Here is a 19874-nt window from a genome sequence, read left to right on the forward strand (position 1 = left end):
GTACCTATTAAAAAGAGTCTCCTTTTAACCCCTTCTACTTGCTCAGATACTAGCCAGCCCTCAGCCTTGAGCTCGGAGAGATGTCTATTCAAATTATACCAAAGGGCAAAATCACATGACCGGAGATGACCGTAACTGTCATCCAGCCTGACCTTCTTACATCTGGGGTTAGGTTGCCTGGTTTAGCTAAATACACACTGGTCAAATCCCATTATGGTGAACTGCACAGGACATGCAAGCAGTGGAATTTTATTAGACAGTTAGAAATCATATTAGCTCCAGATCTTACAGACGTCAACATCCAGGCTTTCTACAGTGTGTTAGCAAAATAAAAGAATCCTTTGGCATATCCTAGAAGATGGAGGTATATTCACACAGTCTCAACCCCACACCTTTCTCTGAGCTCTTTGGTATTTGCACATGTTGTAAATTTTGTACAATTTCTATGAATATATTTTTTTCCATTGATGGGACCTGAGCGTTTGAAGGGATGCTTGATGCAGAATAATAGAGTGCTGAAAACACCAGCTATGCCTCATTTCGACTCTCTTTTCATCCTCTCATGGAATATAGAGTGATGTACTTCCACTCGAGACAGAGACTTAGACAAGACTCTGTGAATGTCTATAGACTAGCTGTGACAACCGTTTTCACACTGGATCCTTCTCACAGAGTCTAGGTAATAAGTGTGTTAACTACTCATCCTCCACTCCTCTCCTTGCCCTCCCACCCCTTCCCAAAACAAAACTATCTCTGGACCAGGAGTTCTCAAGGTCCCAGCAGCAGGAGAACACAAATAAAGTACAGCAAGATCAGCTTCTAGGAAGGGATTGCCGGAAGTCCTTCCCACCATCCAGAAAAGGAATCCCAAATCCAGCAACAGCAAGAAAAAAAGAGCAGAAAAATTTCTCCTTTTCTTCAGAGCAACACATGCTAGCACTTTACAGATTCTGGCATGTGTCGGCATTTCTGAAGTAAACTCTATTTTCTTTAGATGAAAGAGATAAAAAAAAAAAGTAGAGTAAAAATTCAGCCCAATGAAAATTGCTTTAGCCATTCACACACAATAAGCCATAGAAGCAAGAAGAAAAAAAACAATTACTTCTGATTTATTTATTCATTCATTTGTCCGTATCTTTTCCCTCTAATGTAAAAAAAGACGTCTTCTATAATTTTGCAAGTCATTAATCTTTTCAAAGAAAAAAATAATCCCAGCCTCCCATTGGTTGCCCAGCATCGTGACACAGGAAACACATATTTATTCAATTATCCCATTGCATATAGATTATGTAAGGAAAAAAGAGAGATTGCTCATCAAATGTTTTGCTAGTGTCTACAGTTAGGAGGCCACTGTAATATAGGCCTACCTCAGAGATATTGCGGGTTGAGTTTTAGACCGCCACAATAAAGCAAGCATCATAATAAAGTTAGTTGCAATCTTTACTGGTAGAGGGTCTTGCCTTCAATTGGTAAAAAAAAAAAAAAAAAAAGGCAACATCTGTGAACCACAATAAAGCAAACCCCGATAAAAGGTGGCATGCCTATACAGTTGACCCTGGAACAATGTGAGGTTAGGGGAACCAACCACTTATATAGTCGAAAATCCTCAAATAACTTAAGTTGGCTCTCCACATATGTGGGTCCCCACTGCAGATAGAAAATATGTACTTTTAAGTCTGGTGAAACTGGACTCACACACTATGTTAAAAGTAATGCAAGTGTTCACCTTACTGGATGCTTTATTTCTTAATCTGAGTGAGTGGTGGGCACACTGGTGCCCACTTTATTGACCTTTGGGTTCTTTTGTATATCTTAAATACTTCATACTAAATATTGCTAAATACCCAAATCTTCTACAACAGATTCTATTCTGGGCTGTTTAGAGCTGAGAGCAGAGAAACAAAGTTGGAGATACCAAAATGTAATTGCAACAAAGAATGGAAAATGTAAGAGACCAATTTTTGAAAGGATATTTAAAGTTTTAAACCCATGACAAATAATTTCAATCTATTAGAAGAGAACCAAATTCTATTACGAGCTCCCTATTCACACGATTATTGAATAGCCATTGAAACTGGATGATAAATCAGCCAAATAAAAATCATCAGGCATCACAGTCAAATGCATCATTTGAGCAGTTCCTTTGAATTTGCTTACATAATTCTCCTCCTGTTACTGAACCTTAAACTAGAGCTTCTTCCCTAAAGTAGGGGAGACCATCTGGGGTTGTGACTTCATGCCTGTAATCTCCAGAATTCTGGGAAGATGCTGTTAAAGGCCCAAGTCTACTAGCCAGGCCCCGAGGGAGTTGTCTCTCCCGTTGAGCCACAGCCCCTAAACCCCATTTTTCCTCATCACCAAAAGGAACCAGCCTTGGTTTTCTGATCTTTCTGGCATAACATTAAAACCAACCGTTCTGTCCCCCTGCCCACAGGATAGGAAAAGAGGAAAAATAGTCCCAATAATTAAATTTCAGTCCTAATTCCCAACCTTCCTAGAGCCCAAGTCTGCCACCATCTCCCTGTTCCCGTTTATTGTCTAGTCTTCCCTTTTCCCCTGGCTGCTCAGTCCTCACCACCCTGCAAGCCCCTAAAGGTAGTACATGGGCAAAGACAGGATCGAGAGGAGAGGGTATAAGAAGAAGAAAGGAAAAAAAGCCAACTCTACGAGAACATCTATACCCTGTGTAATCAGCCAGTGAGAACACACATTCCCTCACCCCATTATTTCTCTTTAAGATCAGGGCTTTCCTCTGCATAAGGACTGGTTAGAAAATAAAAATAATTTTTAAAAAGTAACACTTCTATAAAAGCTCCAAATAAATAAGATTCTGAAATACGACACCTTATTTGTTTCATTTCTGATTACTGTTAGACCAACTGGTTTACTTCCTTCCCACCACACACACGCAAACCCCACGGGAGCCTCCAGGGAGAGCCTGTCACTCTGCTGAAGTCTGCCTGGCACACCAGCGTGCAGAAACGCCTGTTTTATTGGCTTCACTTGATAAGTCAAAAATCCTCCCTCTGCTCCACCAAAGTTAACAGATGGCTGGTCCTTTTTGGTATACAGGCATAAATAAGCATCTTCAAAATATCCTTTTTAAAAAAAAAAAAATGAGCCAATTAATTAAATGTCACTGTAAAATGTCTCAGCCAAAAAGGGAAGGGAGAAACTGGAAGACAAATGGTCAATGTAAGAGAACAAAGATAAGGGGTCACACTCTCCTACCTTCACCCGATGACCCGGAAAGATCGATGATCACATACACTCTGCCTTCTGGCTCCAGATCAATCTGCAATTAAGAAAATGACAGTGACTCTGTTAGTGCATTGTGGGGCCACCCTGAGAGTGCCATGACATTTCTACCCCAAATTGCTGAAACCTAGAGTCACAGCTCCATTCAATTAATCGACCTACAAAGTGTCAAGTGCTCGGTGAACTGGGAAAGAAGAAGAATCTGCATTTATGGACTGTGTGTGATATTCTGGGAACAGGTCTAGGAGGTCTGATGCATACCCAGTAGGTTGTTCATCCCAGTAATTCTTCAACCAGAAGTGATTTTGCCACACAAAGGAAACACTGGCACAGGAGACAGTGACAAAGGGAACATTTTGGGGACACAAAAGTATCCCCAAAAAGTAGACCTTTTTGATTGTCATAACTGAAGAGGGAGTGGTACTACTAGTATCTAATATGTGGAGGCTAGGGACGCTGCTAAACATCCTACAGCACACGGGAGTGTCCCCACAACAGAGATCCAGCCCCAAATTCCAATGGTGTTGAGGTTGAGAAATCTGTGTTATCCCATTTTACAGATAAGGAAACTATGCTCAAAGTTCCAGGTAAGTAGCAATGCTGAGATTCTGCAAGGACTGTCTTTAAAAAAACAAAAAACAAAAAACAAAAAAAGTGTGTTATTTATAGTACGCGAACTGCTCACAGAGGAAATAAGAGAAGCATAAGACACTATTCCTGCTTTCAAGGTGTTTATAGTCTCATTGGGGAGTTTAAAAAAAAAAAAAACAGGAAAAAAAAAACAAAACAGAGAACAATGTTGACCCCAGCTTAATAATGAGAGATAGAGAATAACTGATAGAGAGTCCGGTGAGCCTGACATCAGTGTAGAAGACTTCATGAAGGCTAGGAAGGGAAGGCATTCAAGGTAGAAGAAACAATATAAGCAGAGGCTGGGAATGTGCATGGTGCTCGTATGAGACTGAAGGACCCCCACACTCAGGTTGTGTGTTGGCACATGCGTTTTGCAAACCCCAGATTCTACCAGGGTTGTAAAGGGAGAGGCAATATTGCTGGTCTTACCATTGACCTTCTCCACCCACCCTCGCTTCCTCCCCGCACCTCCAAATCCAGCTAACTACTTCTGTACAGAACCAGGTAATGAAATCATATGATGGGAGAAAAGTCAGAGGGGCTGGGACTCTTACAGTTGAGACATCTTTGCAAGATCTGACCTACCCTTACAGCAACTGTGTCCTCCAGGAGACAGGCTGGTACCTGCGGAAACCCTGGATCACCAAGAACCCCCAGTAGCCTACTCCCACCCACATAATTCCATCTGTCTAATGGGCTTATACATGCTAGGCTTGTCTCCCCAACAAGCTGTGAATTTCTCGAGGGTAAGAAACACTACCCTCCTTTTCTTTTTCATTGTCCTCAGAAAAGAGCTGACACACACTTAGCAAGCACTACTTACAAAGGGTCGTTCTGGTGAAAACCTCCTCCTTCAAGACAGAGGTCAATTACCACCTCCTCTCTGAAGCCTTTCCAGATATTCCCAGTCAGAATTAACTACCGCCTCACGTGTGCTTCCAGAGCACACATACATATCTTAACCATGGCTCCCATTAAACTGCCCTCCATGGTCCACAAGTCTATCTCCCCTGCTAGACAGGGTATGAGAATCACATGTGCATCCCTAGTGCTTAGCTCACTATCTGCGCATCAGGAGACACCCAATAAACATTTGAAAAAGTGGAGAAAGGCTCTAGATTCAGAACATCCACAGCTTATTCTGGATCATTCGCCCCTCCAAGACTGCATCCCCTGGAAGGAAGACGGGCAGGTGATCTATACCAAAGTGACATTCAAACGAGGTGAGAGAGAAAAAGAGGCAGCTGCACCATGAGCACCCCGTGCTCCCCGCGAGGTAAAATACTCAGCTCAAACCGATATTCTCCAGGTCTCTCCCCCAACATCTCGCTCCACCCACAGTCCAGGTTCCCCGAGCCATTCACGAGCCCTTTTATTCCCAGACTCAGCCTTTCACGATTGAGAGTGCTAAAGGTTTTCCTCAAATTTTCACTTTTATCAACAGAGATCTTCACTGCCTGCTAGGTAAGACTCTTGGTGACATTTTGGTGCTCGGTCAAGGCAGGGAGTAGGGGGTACAAGGAGCTCTCTCAGGCTGCCCCACAGGAGTCTTTCGTCTAGAATCTGGAGGTGAGATCCAGATGGGAACCAAATAACCAACTGGTGATGCCATGAGATGACTCTCCCCATGCCAAGAGTCTGTGATTTTAGGTTTCTGGGTAAAGAAAATGTTCTCCAGCACCCTCACCACTAGTTCTGCCGCCCAACCCCCACCCCGCCACAGGCATAACCTGGCCCCTGCACTGAATTAAAAACAGGAATACCAACAGTCAGCTCTACTGATCAGAGCCAAACCAGAATCCTGTCCCTGCCACATTTCAAAAACATCAGGGGCCCCCTTGTCCAAAAGCATGGAATTTAAATAATGTATGCCTTTTAGAGATTAGATCATCCCTATTAAACCCTGCCGGCAAAATGAAACGCTTTCTCATATCCTCTAAGTCAGAGATTTCCCACGACCGTGGACTTCATTGGCGAAGTACAATGCTATCTGTGAAAAGCAGGGAGGAGACAGCAAAGGAATGAGATGGGCTGCGAGGCTGATCTGAAGGCGGGCGGCATGCCTATCTTTACAAAATGGGATTGAGAACTTGTGGCAGGGGGAACAGGTCATTGACTATAAAATGTATTAGGATATTAACATTCAAGATAGCAATCAGAAACCATTCTAGCACCCACTGCCGCTTCAATACCAATGAACTGCATTTCCAAACAGAAAAATAGAAATTAAGCTATTAAACATGCCAAAAGCAACAGAGAGCTTAGCAGCGTGGGCAGATGGCCGCAGAACGCTGGCAGAGGCCTGGCCAGCCAAGTGAGGAAGCTTTGAGAATCCATCTAGGGTGGTGCAACTTCAACTTGGACAACATGAGGGGTTATCAGTACGAAAGGTGGTGGAATGTGGTGCGACTTCATGGCCAAATTAATTTGTTACAGATTTTGTTCACAATTATGAGGCCCAGATAATGAAGGAATGAAGGTGCTCAGCCCTGCATAGCCTCTGCAAGCTGTCAGTGGGCATCACCACCAGGCAGCAGGCACCACATAAAAGTAGGCCTCTTCCTTTCTCCCAACCATTCCCAGGCTTAATTCTAAGCTCCTTTTCTGGTGCTCCAGGTCCCTCCCAATTCCCCCTGAGGCAATCTTTATCAAATCTCTTTGAACCTCATGCCTTTACTTGACGAGTCTTCCCAGCTACCATCACTGTTTCTTTGAGGATTCTCTTTCAAGCTCCAGTGTCTTTCGGCTGAGGCCAGAAGCAAGGCAGAACAGTGGGGGAGACAAACATAGCCTTTGGAGTCAGACCAGGGCTGGATCCCAATTTTGTCACTTGCCCACTCAGGCAATTATTTGCTCTCCCTGAGCCTGGCCTCAATCTCTTCATCTGTGAAATGGGTTGTTGTGAAAACTCCATGAGATATACATGCAAATTACTTGGCACAAAAGAGATACTCAGTATGTGGTGGTGAAAAGTGAACTTGCTGGCTCTGTGGCCTGAAACAAGCATCTACCTTCTTTAAGCCTCAGAATGCTCCTCCGTGAAATGAAATTTATAACAGGTCTTGCGTCATTTGGGCTGTCATAATGTTAAATGAGATAATCTAGGGAAGGTGCTTAGCATGGTGCCTGGCATTAAACACTCCGTAATTATTGTTGTTATTAAAAAGCAAGTCTTCAAATCTGCCACTTAGTCAAAGGTTCTTTCTACTCTACCAAGCTTTCCCCCAACACAAAAGGCGTTTTCTTGCCCAAAGGACATCTGATGACCTTACAGTGTTGTTGTGAATACCACATAAAGAACTAAGGTAACAGTTTTGTACACAGTCCAGGGGAAACCCAGGGAAAGAAAGGCTATGGCCCTGGTCATCAGAGGCCATGAGAAAAGAAGAGGAGGGTGACCACGCATTGTCTGAATGCCTACTATGCCTCAGACACTGTGTTCACTGCTTTACCTGTATTAGTTTATTTAATCTCCTGTAAGGCAAGCAATATTCTCTTACCTTTCAGATGGAAAAACTGGGACTGAGAGAGCTTTAAGCCAGACTCCCACCCAGAACTGCCTAGAACACACAGAGATGACTTTGATGGAGCTCCCATCTCAAGCCCTGCCCAGCCCTTAAAGCCTCCTCTGACAACCCAGTCTCAGAGTTTTCCTTGCTTTAAGCCTCTGTGGGTTCATTATTCTCCTCAGGTGCAATTGACTGGCTTCCCAGCAAGGGTGGTTTAAGACTGAGCAATGCCTCCCAGACTTTGCCCCGCCTACCCTCCAGCCCTTGGAGAAGGTCTGGGCATAAACAGAGGTCCACTCATTTGAGTTAGAACAAGGCAATGAAGAAAGGGCCCAAACTATCCACAGACCTATACGAAAAAAATCTCTGAAAGGACAAGACTCACAGGCAATATTTTTGCGAGTGATGCCAAACCATTCATAAAGCCCTTCACACACACTACTTCATGTATTCCTCATAATTAACCTGTAAGACAAGTATTATCGCCATTGTATGTATTGGAACACTGAGGTTAAGGAATATATATGGCCAGTATAGCACTAGTGAGAACATACCACTGCCCAACTCCAGAGGGCGCCATTAACACAGTAGTCTGTCTGAATGAATCCCCTGGAGTTGGGCAGCCTGGAGGTGGGTGGCAGAGGCAAAACTCATACCCTTAACTCCTGAATCTCAGTCCAATATTCCTGTCACCACACCACATCTGCCCTGTGGGAACCCTAACCACTTGGCCAGCACCCCACTTAGTGTTACTGCTGCATATCACTGTGACCCACAGGTATCTGTGTGCCTATGTTTTGGGGCAATCGAGTTCATGGCAAAGGAGGTCTGAAATTCACCATCGAGCTTCCTCCTGACCATAGGCTCAACTTTCACCAGAGCCCTCTAGGCAACAGAACAGCCCGCAAAGGTCACACATGCCCAGTTTTGAGTTTTACTTCCTTCTCCATCTGTTGTCAGACACTAGGGCCTGGAAACAAGCAAAAAATAGGAAGTAGGTCAGAAAAAGGTGAATTCAGAAAGGATGAGAAGGAGGAAGAGAGGCTTGCACAGCCCATGTTATACCAATTAAGTCTTAAATAATAGACAGATTCTTTATTACTTGAAAAAGGGTGGGGAGTGAGGAAGGAGGAAGTATATGGGAGGAGAAGAGAGAAGAATCAGAGGTTCTTTCCCAAAGCAGAGGACCTGCTGCCCAAGTCCTGCACCCGTCTATTGCTGGCCATTCTCACTGGAGTATCTCGGGCACACCATGGTCCGCAGAGGTGTCTGGCATGGAAGACGCAAGCTAGACGGAGCAGAAGACCTTCACTCAGCAGACTTTCTCCTAGCTTCTGCTTTTGGAAAGCACAAAATATTGAGGCGCTACAGTGGACAATTCTCAAGCAGCTATTGGGTGCAGATTTTGAAATTAACAGCTAATTAAACTAATTAATCACCATTTGAGAAGGAGTTTGCTACTTCCTCTATTGGTAGAGTGCATTAACTGCTTGAAAAACAGAGGGTGCACATGTAATTAAATATTTTAAGGGTTCCATTCTAACGAGCTTCCAATAGCACTGACTTTCATAAAATAAGGGAAGAGGAGGATTTTTTTTTCAAACACCTGCAAAAATATTACGCGGGCTTTAGTGTACATCCCTGCAGGGAAGAACCCTTTCTGTCCAGCACGTGGGAGGAACTTAATACATATTTATACATGTTGGCTCAATGGTTAGATGGCCTTATTTTAAACTGGATCTGCACAACTGAATTATGGAGATGATTTACTTGGGAAGCCATCAACCTGTACACAAATGTTCCTAGCAGCTTCATTCATAATAGCCAAACCTGGAGACAATCTAAACATGCAACTAACAGGGCAATCAATATGTGAACCATGCTGCATCCATATGACGGTATTTTACTTACCAGTAAAGAAGGGACTACTGATAATGCAACAAAGCAGATGCTGTGGGAAAGAAGCCAGACACAAGGGAGTATATATTGTACAATTCCATTTCCATGATGTTCCAGAATAGGTGAAACTAACCTATATTTACCAAAAGCATACCTACTGGAGGTAGAGGGAGAAAGTGAATGCAGAGAGGCACAGAGGACCTGAACGATTTTGTCAATATTACATTTTACAACACTAAAGTATATACTCAAGTAAAAAAAAAAAAAAAGAATCATGGAAGAACTTTTGGGGAAGATAGAAGTTTTCTCTTTGTTGATTGGATGGGAGTTACATGAATGTATATCTTTGTCAACAACATCAAGCCATGCACTTAAAAGAGATGTACTTTTTTGCATGTAAGTTATGGCTCAATGAAGTCGTTTTTAAAAAAGGAGAAAAAGAAGCCATCATCTCACATTAAGGATTGCTCCACAATTTTCCTTTAAATAACAAATCATCTTCCCACCCTCGGGGCATTTAAATTTTCATATTCCATTTTTAAAAATAAAAGGGTTCATTCAGTTTTTCAAAAGCGCATCTGTCATACAACATAATGTACACCTACCTGTGTAGGCACGCATTCACACACCCACCCATGTGTGCAAAACACACTCATAGGCACAGCCACCTTCTTCTGTCTTTTGTGATCAAAACACAATAATAGCAAGAAAAACATCCAAAATGTAGATTTGAGAGCCTGCTGAATTATTTAAATTTATCTTTCTGTGTGTGGGTCTCAATTTCCTCATATGTAAAATATGACAATTAGACCAAATGCTGTAAAATGGCTTTTAAGGACCTTAAGGACCTAAAATATCCATGAATAGGGACTTCTTAAATAAATTATGGTACATTCGGTAGATCAGTATACAAACTCTAAAATAAAAAGAAAAATAGATGTAAATGTAATAACTGCTATGGAACGATCTCTAGGATATATTAAGTGGGAGAAAAAAGCAAGGTGCAATGTGTTTATTATGCTAGGCTACCGTGTGAATAGAATAGGTGTGTACATGAGTGAGCACACACAAACATACATGCACATACACACGCTCATATGCTCTATCACACACTGTTCCACATAGATTATCTCTAGGAGTCTTAGTCAACAGGAAACAGGGGTTGCCTCAGGATTGAGGGACTAGAAATCAGAAAAGGGAGCTTATTCTTTGCTCTATGCTCTTTTGAACCATCTGATTTTTTAAAAATCATGTTCTCGAGTTAGCTTGCTACAAAATTTAAGTCTATGTCATTTTTTGCCAGCTATTTCTAACCTCCAATCCCCCAGAGAGCAGCTTGCTTCAGTTACCAGACACATCTTAAATAAATGTCCCTCAAAACTGGCTGACACAGTGCTTTCCCAAACCCCGAATCCAGGGCACAGGAACTAACCGAGCAACAGCCATCATCTCCATGTGAAAGTCCTGTTGGCTGGACGGCAGGCCTCTGTTACAGATCCTAGCTCTCCACAGGCCACAAATAAAGTAACTCAAGTTAGCACCTGCTTCCTCTTTCCAACAGACTCAGAAATAGACCCAGAGAGCTGGCTCTCTCTGATGACAGAAGTAGCTAAAAACAAATAACTCTATGTGTACACAAATGCTTTCCTGCGCTGGGAAAACATCCAAAAGTGCCCAACCTAATATTGAGAATGTGTAATGGTTTGCAAAGCATCGCCCAGTCACGGTATAGTTTTCCAATCTTCTTTCAGGAAAATGGCAGTGCGTGACTGAGTATCCTACTTAAGAGAAGATGATGAGTACAAAAAACAAACAAAACAAAACGAAAAAATAGGAAATGTAGCCACTTACCCCCAGTGTTCTGAAGGGTAAAATACCTACTACCAAGCTGCACTACGCATTTTGCATTTTGCTTTGCAATGGTCTCTCTCACTGGGTGTATTTGTAACATGTGTTTTATTCTACATTTCCTATTTTTATACAAAGCCAATACATGGCAGCTATTGAGAGTAAAGGATCTGAAGGCCGCCCCTTTTTGAGTTCAAATCCCAGCTCTGCCTATTATTAAGCTGTATGGCCCTTGATTTTATTTCCTCATCTATAAATGGAGAATGTCAATGGCACCTGCCTCATGGTATTGGGAGGATTAAATGAAATGGTTTAATTTAAGTACTTGGAGCTGTGCCTGGCACGTAGCTAGCCCCCTATAAATGTAAACTGTCTTGTCATTATCGTTATTTCCCGCCCAGACTGTGAGCACCCCTAGGGCAGAGCCATGTGCTCCTTTTGGGGATTCTGCAGTTCCTGATCAATGGCTGGGCACAGAGCAGGTAGTCACTAGAGACTCCAAGTGGAACGAAATGGATTCATGTGGAACAGAAGGCAAGTTCAGACGGGAGCTCAGAATTGTACAACCAGGAAAATTATCTTCAAGCCAGGAACTTTCTGTCCATAATATTACAACCCAGTAGAACCTTCTGTTAATGGTCGTTCATAAAGATATTCAGTTCCTGACTCCCTTCGAAGTCTAAGACATTCTAAGTATTATTCATCACTCTGAGCTCCACAAGAAGACAGTTTTATTCTTAATAATAATCACAACTCTAATGAACACCATCTATTAAGCACCTTACATGTGTTCTCTGGGTGAGGGACGCAATATCCTTATTCTTAACCATTTCAGGGATGAGAAAACTGACGCTTAGGGATTTAAGTGACTTGTCCACATTCTCAGAGCTTGAAGAAGAGGAGCCTGGACTAAAGCAGGGCTCTCTGACTCTGGACCCAATCCTATCACCTTGAGGCTTATGTTCAGCAAATGGCATGGGCTCAGGGAGATTATGTGGAAAGAACATGGTGTGAGCTGTTCGAGGAGCTCACATTGTGTACATGATGACAGAGTTGCTTCTTGGACACAAGAACAATGAAAGCAAACCTCCTTCATTGTCCTAGAGCTCACAGTTGAAGGAACACCAAACCCTAGTATAAGATCTGGGAGGCTCGAACAATGAGAGACAAACACAGTGCAGGATGTCCAACTGTGGAGAATAAAGGCCCTCCTAGAAATACTGCTGTATGTGATTTTTATGTATATCAAGTCCTATTTGCCACTGCTTTTCATCATGTTATTGAAATTATGTCCTGTGAGAAAAAGTCTTATAAAAATCATAGAAGCATGAAATTTGAGTCATAACCAACTTAAAAATCACTTAGTTTAACTAGGCAAAGAAATAAAGGGTAAATTTTTTTTCTTTTACTTTGCCTATCAAATTAGCCAAAGTTGCTTTTGGGCTCTGTATTTGTTATTTGCTTATTAAAATGCAAACAAAACTACCATGATGTGTGCAGTTTTTAAAAAATCAAAAACCACATGTGAACTTATGAGAAGCAACAGTCCCCTGCCCCGTTATTCCCCAGAGGGAGCCAATTTTAATCATTTCTATTTGAGTTTTTCTGGTGGTCACTGCCATGTCCCTAAATAAAAAGTTTATACCTCAATTTCCTGATTTCTTATTTTAGACATTCTCTCTTGCATTGCTGATGTGATAGATGAGGATTTAGTTCACTCACCACCTCCCTCCACTTTCCTCCTCCACAAAATAATTATACATCACAATTCTCAGTTCCTCCTGTTCTTCCCTACAACTGAAAAAAAGTAATCCAAAATGTCAATTTCTTATTCCATTAACTAGACAATATCCCTTGACCCCCCACATTCTAACTAGAAGACATTAATGTTTCCAGCCCTCCCTGTCCTCTGCCTGAGTCTCTCCCCACTCCCCGTGTCTTTACTGTTAAGACTATCAATAGTGACAACATATTAGTGTTGTTCTCTAACTGTATCTGAGTTCCATGTTTTATGTTTACATTGGTTTTAAAATCTGAAAACTAATTAATAGTGTTTACTCTTTATGACTTTATAAATGGTATTATATATACCTTATTCCCATGGGCCCAATATGACAACCCAAGCACCACTCAATGGAGAAGATAACTAGTATCAAATTCAAACGGATTCTTTTTTTTTTTTTTTTTTTTTTTCCCGCTCTACCAATTGCCTTTCTCAGATCGTCAAGTTTTTTCAGGGCCCTTTTCTCTCAGGGTTTGCCTTCCTGGAGATCTCCGCTGTTCTCTCCATTCTCTGGACTGACCTCTCTCTGGTCTGCTGCACAGCGGTAGCACTGTCACTTCTGTTCACTGCTCTGCTGGGTGCAGCTGCTGGTACTGGAATCCATCATCTTCCTTGTTCTGGGTTATTTTCTTGTTTTTGCCAGTAAAGTATATTCTGATTGAAATATCGATTAGGAGTGCATAGAAAGCCAGATTTCTTAGACCTTTCATGTCTGTCCTCACACATGATTGATACTTTGGCTGGATACAGAAATCTAGGTTTGAGAAATCATTATCAGAACTTTCATCTAACATAAATATTGCTAGTGGACTCTGATGTCAGCTTGATTTCTGTTGCTTAGTAGACTTTGTTTTTGACTCTCTGGAAGTTTTAGGATCTCTTTAATCTCGGTGTTCTGAAATTTCACAATGAAAGGTCACAGGATATGGTTTTTTGATTCACTGTGCTGAATGAAACTGAACTTGTGGAAAACACTCTTCTATTTGTTCTTTGCTACTGGCCTCTTCTCTGTGAAACTCTTATTATTCAGATATTGGACCGACAGGATTTATTCCTATGTCTCTTACTACTTGTCATATATATTTCTATTTCTTTTATCTTTTGAGTCCATATTCTAGATTCCCATGACTTTACCTTACAATCCATTCACTGAACTTTTATTTCTGACAATAATATGTTGAGTTCCAGAAGAATCTTCTTATTTTCTATGCATTCTTTTACATAGCCCCTTTTTCTTTTTCTGGTTCATGAATGCAACATGTTTCTGTGGACACTGGCCCATCTGCCTTAGGGTTAGAAAGTGGGAGCTGGCCATTAGAGCAGGGGATCCCCACACCAGCCTTGCTAATTCTCCCCAAACCATTAGACCATTTCTTTTTGAAAGAATCTTCCAATTTTTTACACTGGAAGTTAGGGTCTGGCTCCAAGCCCTTTGGCAGTGAGTGTAGTAGGCATACAGTTGCATATTCAGACCTTCAGACAGTCATATATTTTCAGCCGCCTATCTCGTTCCTGATCCCCGAGGTAAATAACTACGATCTCCAAACCTGGAGCCCCCTTAGGGTTCTGTAGAACAGCTGGCTCTAGGCCAGGCTCCAGTAACTCTACACATGTTCTGGGGTCTTCAGTACCTTTATTCTGTTCCATGAGTTGCCATCCTGCCCTCTACTTTCATCCTCAGAAATTCGATGAAATAGCTTTATAATGTCTTCTTTCTGCTTACCTGGTTGTTAGAGAATTTTATCACCTGCTCTTTGTTTCCTTTTCTATTACTTGGATTGGTTCTTAAGTAGGCAAGGAAACAAGTGCATTTGTTCCAAGACCACCCTGAATGGAAAATTCAAAAACATGTTATCTTAAATGATAACATCCAGTGCTAGTAATAGCAAGGAGAAACAGGCCTTCTAAATGGGCCCTGATGATTAACTGTAAGTGGCATAAAATTTGTAGAGAGTGGTTTGGTGGTATATAGCAAAAATCCTTTGACCTAGCGCTTCTCCTTCTGGGAATTTATCCCAAACCACACATGTGCAAAACGATTTAAACACAGGATGATCATTACAGCATTTTTAAAGAGTGTAAAATTAGAAAATAATTATCCAATAATAGCAAACTATTTAAATAAATTGTGACATATTCAAATCATAAGACCCTGTGCCACAGTGAAAAAAAATCATGGAAGGATATTCAAAATATGGCATTAAGCAGAAGAAAATGAGATTATAAAGAACTATGTGTTTTAGGATCCAATTTTATAGAAATAAAATGTATATGAGTAGGTATATACACAAAGCAAAAAAGGTTATCTATGGGGGAGTAGAATAATGTGTTTTTTTAATTTATGCATATTTAGTCTTCTAATCTTTGTACTTCTCTTCTATTTTCTACTATAACTTGTGATTTTAAAAAAATCAAACAATAAATTTGTTGTCACTTGAAGAACATTATATAGCTCAACCCTCTTGTTTACAGGTAAGGAAATTGAAGCACAGAGAGCAGTAAGCAATCTATTCAGGTACCCGAGTAAATGATCCATAGCTGAAGTCCTAGGCCTTTTAAAATAATAAGGCTGGACACTCAACTTAGACATCCATGTGCTGAAGCTCACACCAACATCTAAACTAGGAGGAAAGCATGCAGCAAAGGGGACCTGAAAATTATTCAAGCTCTGAATGTCAGAATAGTTCCTTAATCCATTGCTGTGTATCATAGATAGGAGATTTCCATATGATATTTTGGACGAGTACAAAAAAGAGCTATATCAGATGTATGTTGTGTTATAAACCATATCAAAGGGATTCTATGAACTCACCTCTACTTTGTGAGGGTAGTTTAGGGCCATCTACAATCACTACTTAATTAAGGATGGCAGGGCTTGAAATAAATAGAAGAAATAAACCACTACTCAAGCACAAAGAAAATCTTCAGCCTTTCAAAGACATCAAAGGAAAATAAAGTTTAAAATTTTCAAATATATCCTTGTAAGAGTCCATGCTTTGTTTATTGTCCAGAATAGATATAACCAGAAGCTAGTCTTAGTTCATAGATCCTTTCTAATGTGTTGAGATTTTGTTGGTTTTCATTTAGAGTACTCCAAGCCTTAGTTGCAAAAAGACAGGTTTCACAGTTTGGCTTTGGTGACTGTTTTTTAATTTTTCTATTAATTTATCAAGAAATGCCCTCCTGATACTCATCAGGAACCAGTGCTACAGATTTCTGGGAGGATAATAGGAGCACATCAGGCAGAGGGAAGAGGTAGGAAGGACTTGGCCTTTGCCAGGAGTAGAAGGATGGGTGTGACTGGAGCAGAGTAAAGGGAAGAGCAGTGGGAGATGAGGTCAGAGAAGCAGAGAGCAGTCAGTACGTGGGCTCTGGCTCTGAGCATTTCGAGATGGGGAGCCAGAAGAGAGTTTGAACAGAGCAGTGACATGCTGTGACTTATACTTTGAAGGCTCGCTCTGGCTACTGTGTGGCGAATAAACTTTAGGCACACACGAGGAAGCAGGAAGGCCACTTAGGAGGCTATTCTAATAATCCAGGTGAGAGTCTGAGGCTATAATAATAACCCATGTGAGAAATGATAGTGACTAGGAAGGATTGGGAGTAGTGAAGGTGATGGATTACAGGCCGTGTGTGAGATAAAGGGCACAAGGCTAGTATGGAGATTTTTGGCCTGAGAAAAACATGGAGCTGCCCTTGGCTGAGCAAGAGACTGTGAGTAGAGCAGGGGGGTGTAGGGCACCAGGAGCAGGGTTTGGACAGACTCGGTTGGACACAACTCTGAGACAGCCAAGGACAACTGGATATATAAACTTGAAGTTCAGGGGAAAGGTCCGAGCTTAAGATCTGAATTTTCCAGTCACAAGCAGGTAGATGGTCTATATCCAAAGTCCCTGAACCATTATCCTGACATCCAAAAACTCTAAAAATTGGACTTTTTTTAAAAGTTTGAGTCAAAATCATTTGGCAACAAACCCTGACCCAATCTGACACACAAGGCTGTTTATCGTCTATATTTATTTCTCTTAGTGTGATTATTTACACAGTGGTGTTATAAAATATTCATTTGTTTCATTATGAAGGGCTACCCCAGAATCTGTTGGGGGTGTTATGTAATATGTGGACAATATGCTATATTAATCTTCTAGAATCAAAAAAGTTCTGAATTTCTAAAACCTGGCCCTAAAGACTTTAGATAAGGGATGTGGATCTGTAGTTTGAGCCATGAGACTGGTGGGCTTAGAATTGATCCCAGAGGCCTTCCAACACATAGAGGATGGCTGGGAAGATGAAAGACCTGCCCAGATATCTAAAAAGCCTTGACATAGAGGCCTGACCTCTACAACCTTGGGTGGGGTCTACTTTGACTTCCCTCCTTCCTCACTCTAAACCACTGTCACCAAATATACATACTTGGCACAGACATGTGGGCTTAAAAAAGCCTGGTATTTTTTTTAGCTTTCTATATATCTTCAAAAGAGATGGCCAAAGTACCTATCACACACACAGAATAGTTTTTATTAAGTCTGCTTTAACACTGACTTCGTGAACTGCTGAACTAACTTGATGCACCTGTTGCAAGGCGGAGTTTGTGTGGTGAGAACAAAGAAAGGTAGCAAAACTGAAATAATGCTTGAAGTTAGCATAAGGGCATTTCCTGTTTCTGGGAAGCCTATCTGCCTGCTGCTGTTGCTCTAATCGATTGAGTGTACCTCCCCTGATTAGAAAACACCCCAATTCCAAATTCTGTCGGAAGGCAGTGGCAGGGGTCTGCAGAGGGGCACCCCAACTCCACATCTGTTGCAGGAAAACACTGGAGCGACAGGCTTGCACTTGAGCTCCCTGCCCAAGGTGCCCTTTTAGGCTGCAGAGCCACAAGGGCAACCTCGTATATTCTAAGGCAAGACATAAGAAACGGGTGAGAGGTTTAGACTCAAGGCCAAGTGAAGATGATACTAGCATAGCTGCTGTTATGGAAGCTATTATTCCCATGTTCATTCTTGTACATAAACAAGCTCTTGGGTGGGCAAGCTTGCTGAAGATAAGTAGCTTTGTAAACAGAAATAAAAATAAAAAAGTAACCCCGCTCAGGAATCCATCTAGCCCACCGAAAGGACCCAGGTTCTGCTGCTCCCCCAGGCCCCGCTATCCGATCTCCCCTATTGACTTCTCCTGCTCTTCATGCAGCTGCCTAGGCTCAGAAAACCTCCATATCGGTCTAAACTGTTGGCCCATTGATCTTCCAAGGAAGAAGATAAAGAAGAGAAAAGAAATCTCTATCAGAAATTCTGGAAGCCCCTTTACTCATAAACAGATGAGCAACACACAACAACAACAACGACAACAACAACAACAACAAACATAGTCTGGGGTGGCAATAACTAAGTACCAACTGGTAAACCGGCCACTGGTCATGATAACTATTGAAACCGGGTGGTAGATACATGGGGGTCATTATTCTACTCTGTCTACTTCTGTATAGTTTTGACATTTTTCATAACAAGACATAGAGAAGGGGAAGAGGAGAAAGGAGGAAAACAGGGAACGGGAAAGATGAATTGGACAATTTCAGTATCCCAGATTGACCGTTGTTCCATGGCTAATCCTAGGTTTTCTTAAAGACCTCACCTGGGGAGCAGGGTGCATCATTTAACCCAAATGCTTCCTACTGTCTGCCCCAACCATCTAATCAACACCCTGCTGGAGAAAAAGGGATGAGTAAACCTAAGTCACAGTGTCCATTCTGGCCCTCATCATGCCCCCTCTAAAGAGACTCCCCCAGTTCCTTCCCTGGTCTTCTCTTGCACATACAGTAGGTGGCGGTTGTTTTTAATGTTTTGTTCAGTATTCATAATGGTAAGTACTTTGGAGAAAAAAGGAGCTGATCGCTTCTGCCTTTCTTTTCTTCGTAAAGATGCTTTCCCTGACTTTAAAGGCTGTCTACTTCCCTTAGATGATTAGGGAGGACTAATGGAACTAATTGTGCTAATAATATGATTATACTGCTGAAGCCTGCAAATCATCCCTGATTCCCTTTGATTGCCTCACAATTACCTCACCACTACCAAATCCTGTAAACTTCCATGACCATGTTCAGCCGTGCCCCTATAGAAAGCTAGATGTACAAAGTCAGTACTCTACAGGGACAGAGGCTGTGGCAGCCTCCAGAGTTTGAAATAAGCCTGCCAACTTCCCAGCAGTGCTGAAGAAAAGCCAGTGACCCAATGAGCATACTCAGTGAGTGCAAAGTTCGGTCCAAATGCTCTGATCTCACACACCCTGGGTGCTGTGACCCATGAGCTGGCATCTGCCATGTAAAAGCTAGGAACAGAACCAGCTTCACCAGAGCACACACACCTTAGATGTCTCTATGGCTGCCAGCAGCAGAGTTAGGCGTGTCCCCAGAGGTGGAACTAGGCCCAGGGAACAACCTGGGAAATAAACAAAATGTAGCCAGAGAAAAGTATGAAAAACCCGAAGCCCTCTGTCACAGACAGATGGAAGATGCTATCTGCAGAAGCCTACAGGTGACATTCAAACCAAGCAGCAATGGGGGGATAGATGCCATGGCCCGCTCACTACTTCCTCTGTGCTCCTCCCCTTACTTTATCAGTGTGGGTGATTCTCCCTAGAGTGTGACACATACCCTGGTACCCAATTAGTCCAATATGAGAAAATCTACCACTTGCATCTCACAAGTCAAGTTATGCCCTGATTATTTAATTCATTAATCGATCAATGAATCACAGGTTTTCAAATTTAATGGGATCCAAAACTTGAAATAGCCTGTCTGAGAAAGTGAATTCAAGAGCTCAGCCAGTGGGTGTGAAATATTTTCCAATCAATTCCAATTTCTTTTTATCCAGAAAGAGCAGAGGATCAAAGTTACTGATAATAAACCTGGTAGCTCCAGGTATGCTGTTTAAGGCAATGGGAAGGATGTG

The 19874-nt window shown here is 41.9% G+C and overlaps 1 protein-coding gene across 1 annotated transcript in view; it reads right to left on the reverse strand.

The window, feature by feature from the left end:
• The window catches only part of PRKCE (protein kinase C epsilon), a 449749-nt gene that overhangs the window by 279925 nt on the left and 149950 nt on the right, over window positions 1-19874 (reverse strand). The window contains exon 2 of the mRNA XM_006909689.3: window positions 3232-3295. Within this exon, the coding sequence (XP_006909751.2) occupies window positions 3232-3295 (64 nt within the window). The remainder of the gene's footprint in view (window positions 1-3231; window positions 3296-19874) is intronic.

The sequence above is a fragment of the Pteropus alecto genome, unplaced genomic scaffold, assembly GCF_000325575.1.
Source record: "Pteropus alecto unplaced genomic scaffold, ASM32557v1 scaffold131, whole genome shotgun sequence".
Classification (NCBI taxonomy): Eukaryota; Metazoa; Chordata; class Mammalia; order Chiroptera; family Pteropodidae; genus Pteropus; species Pteropus alecto.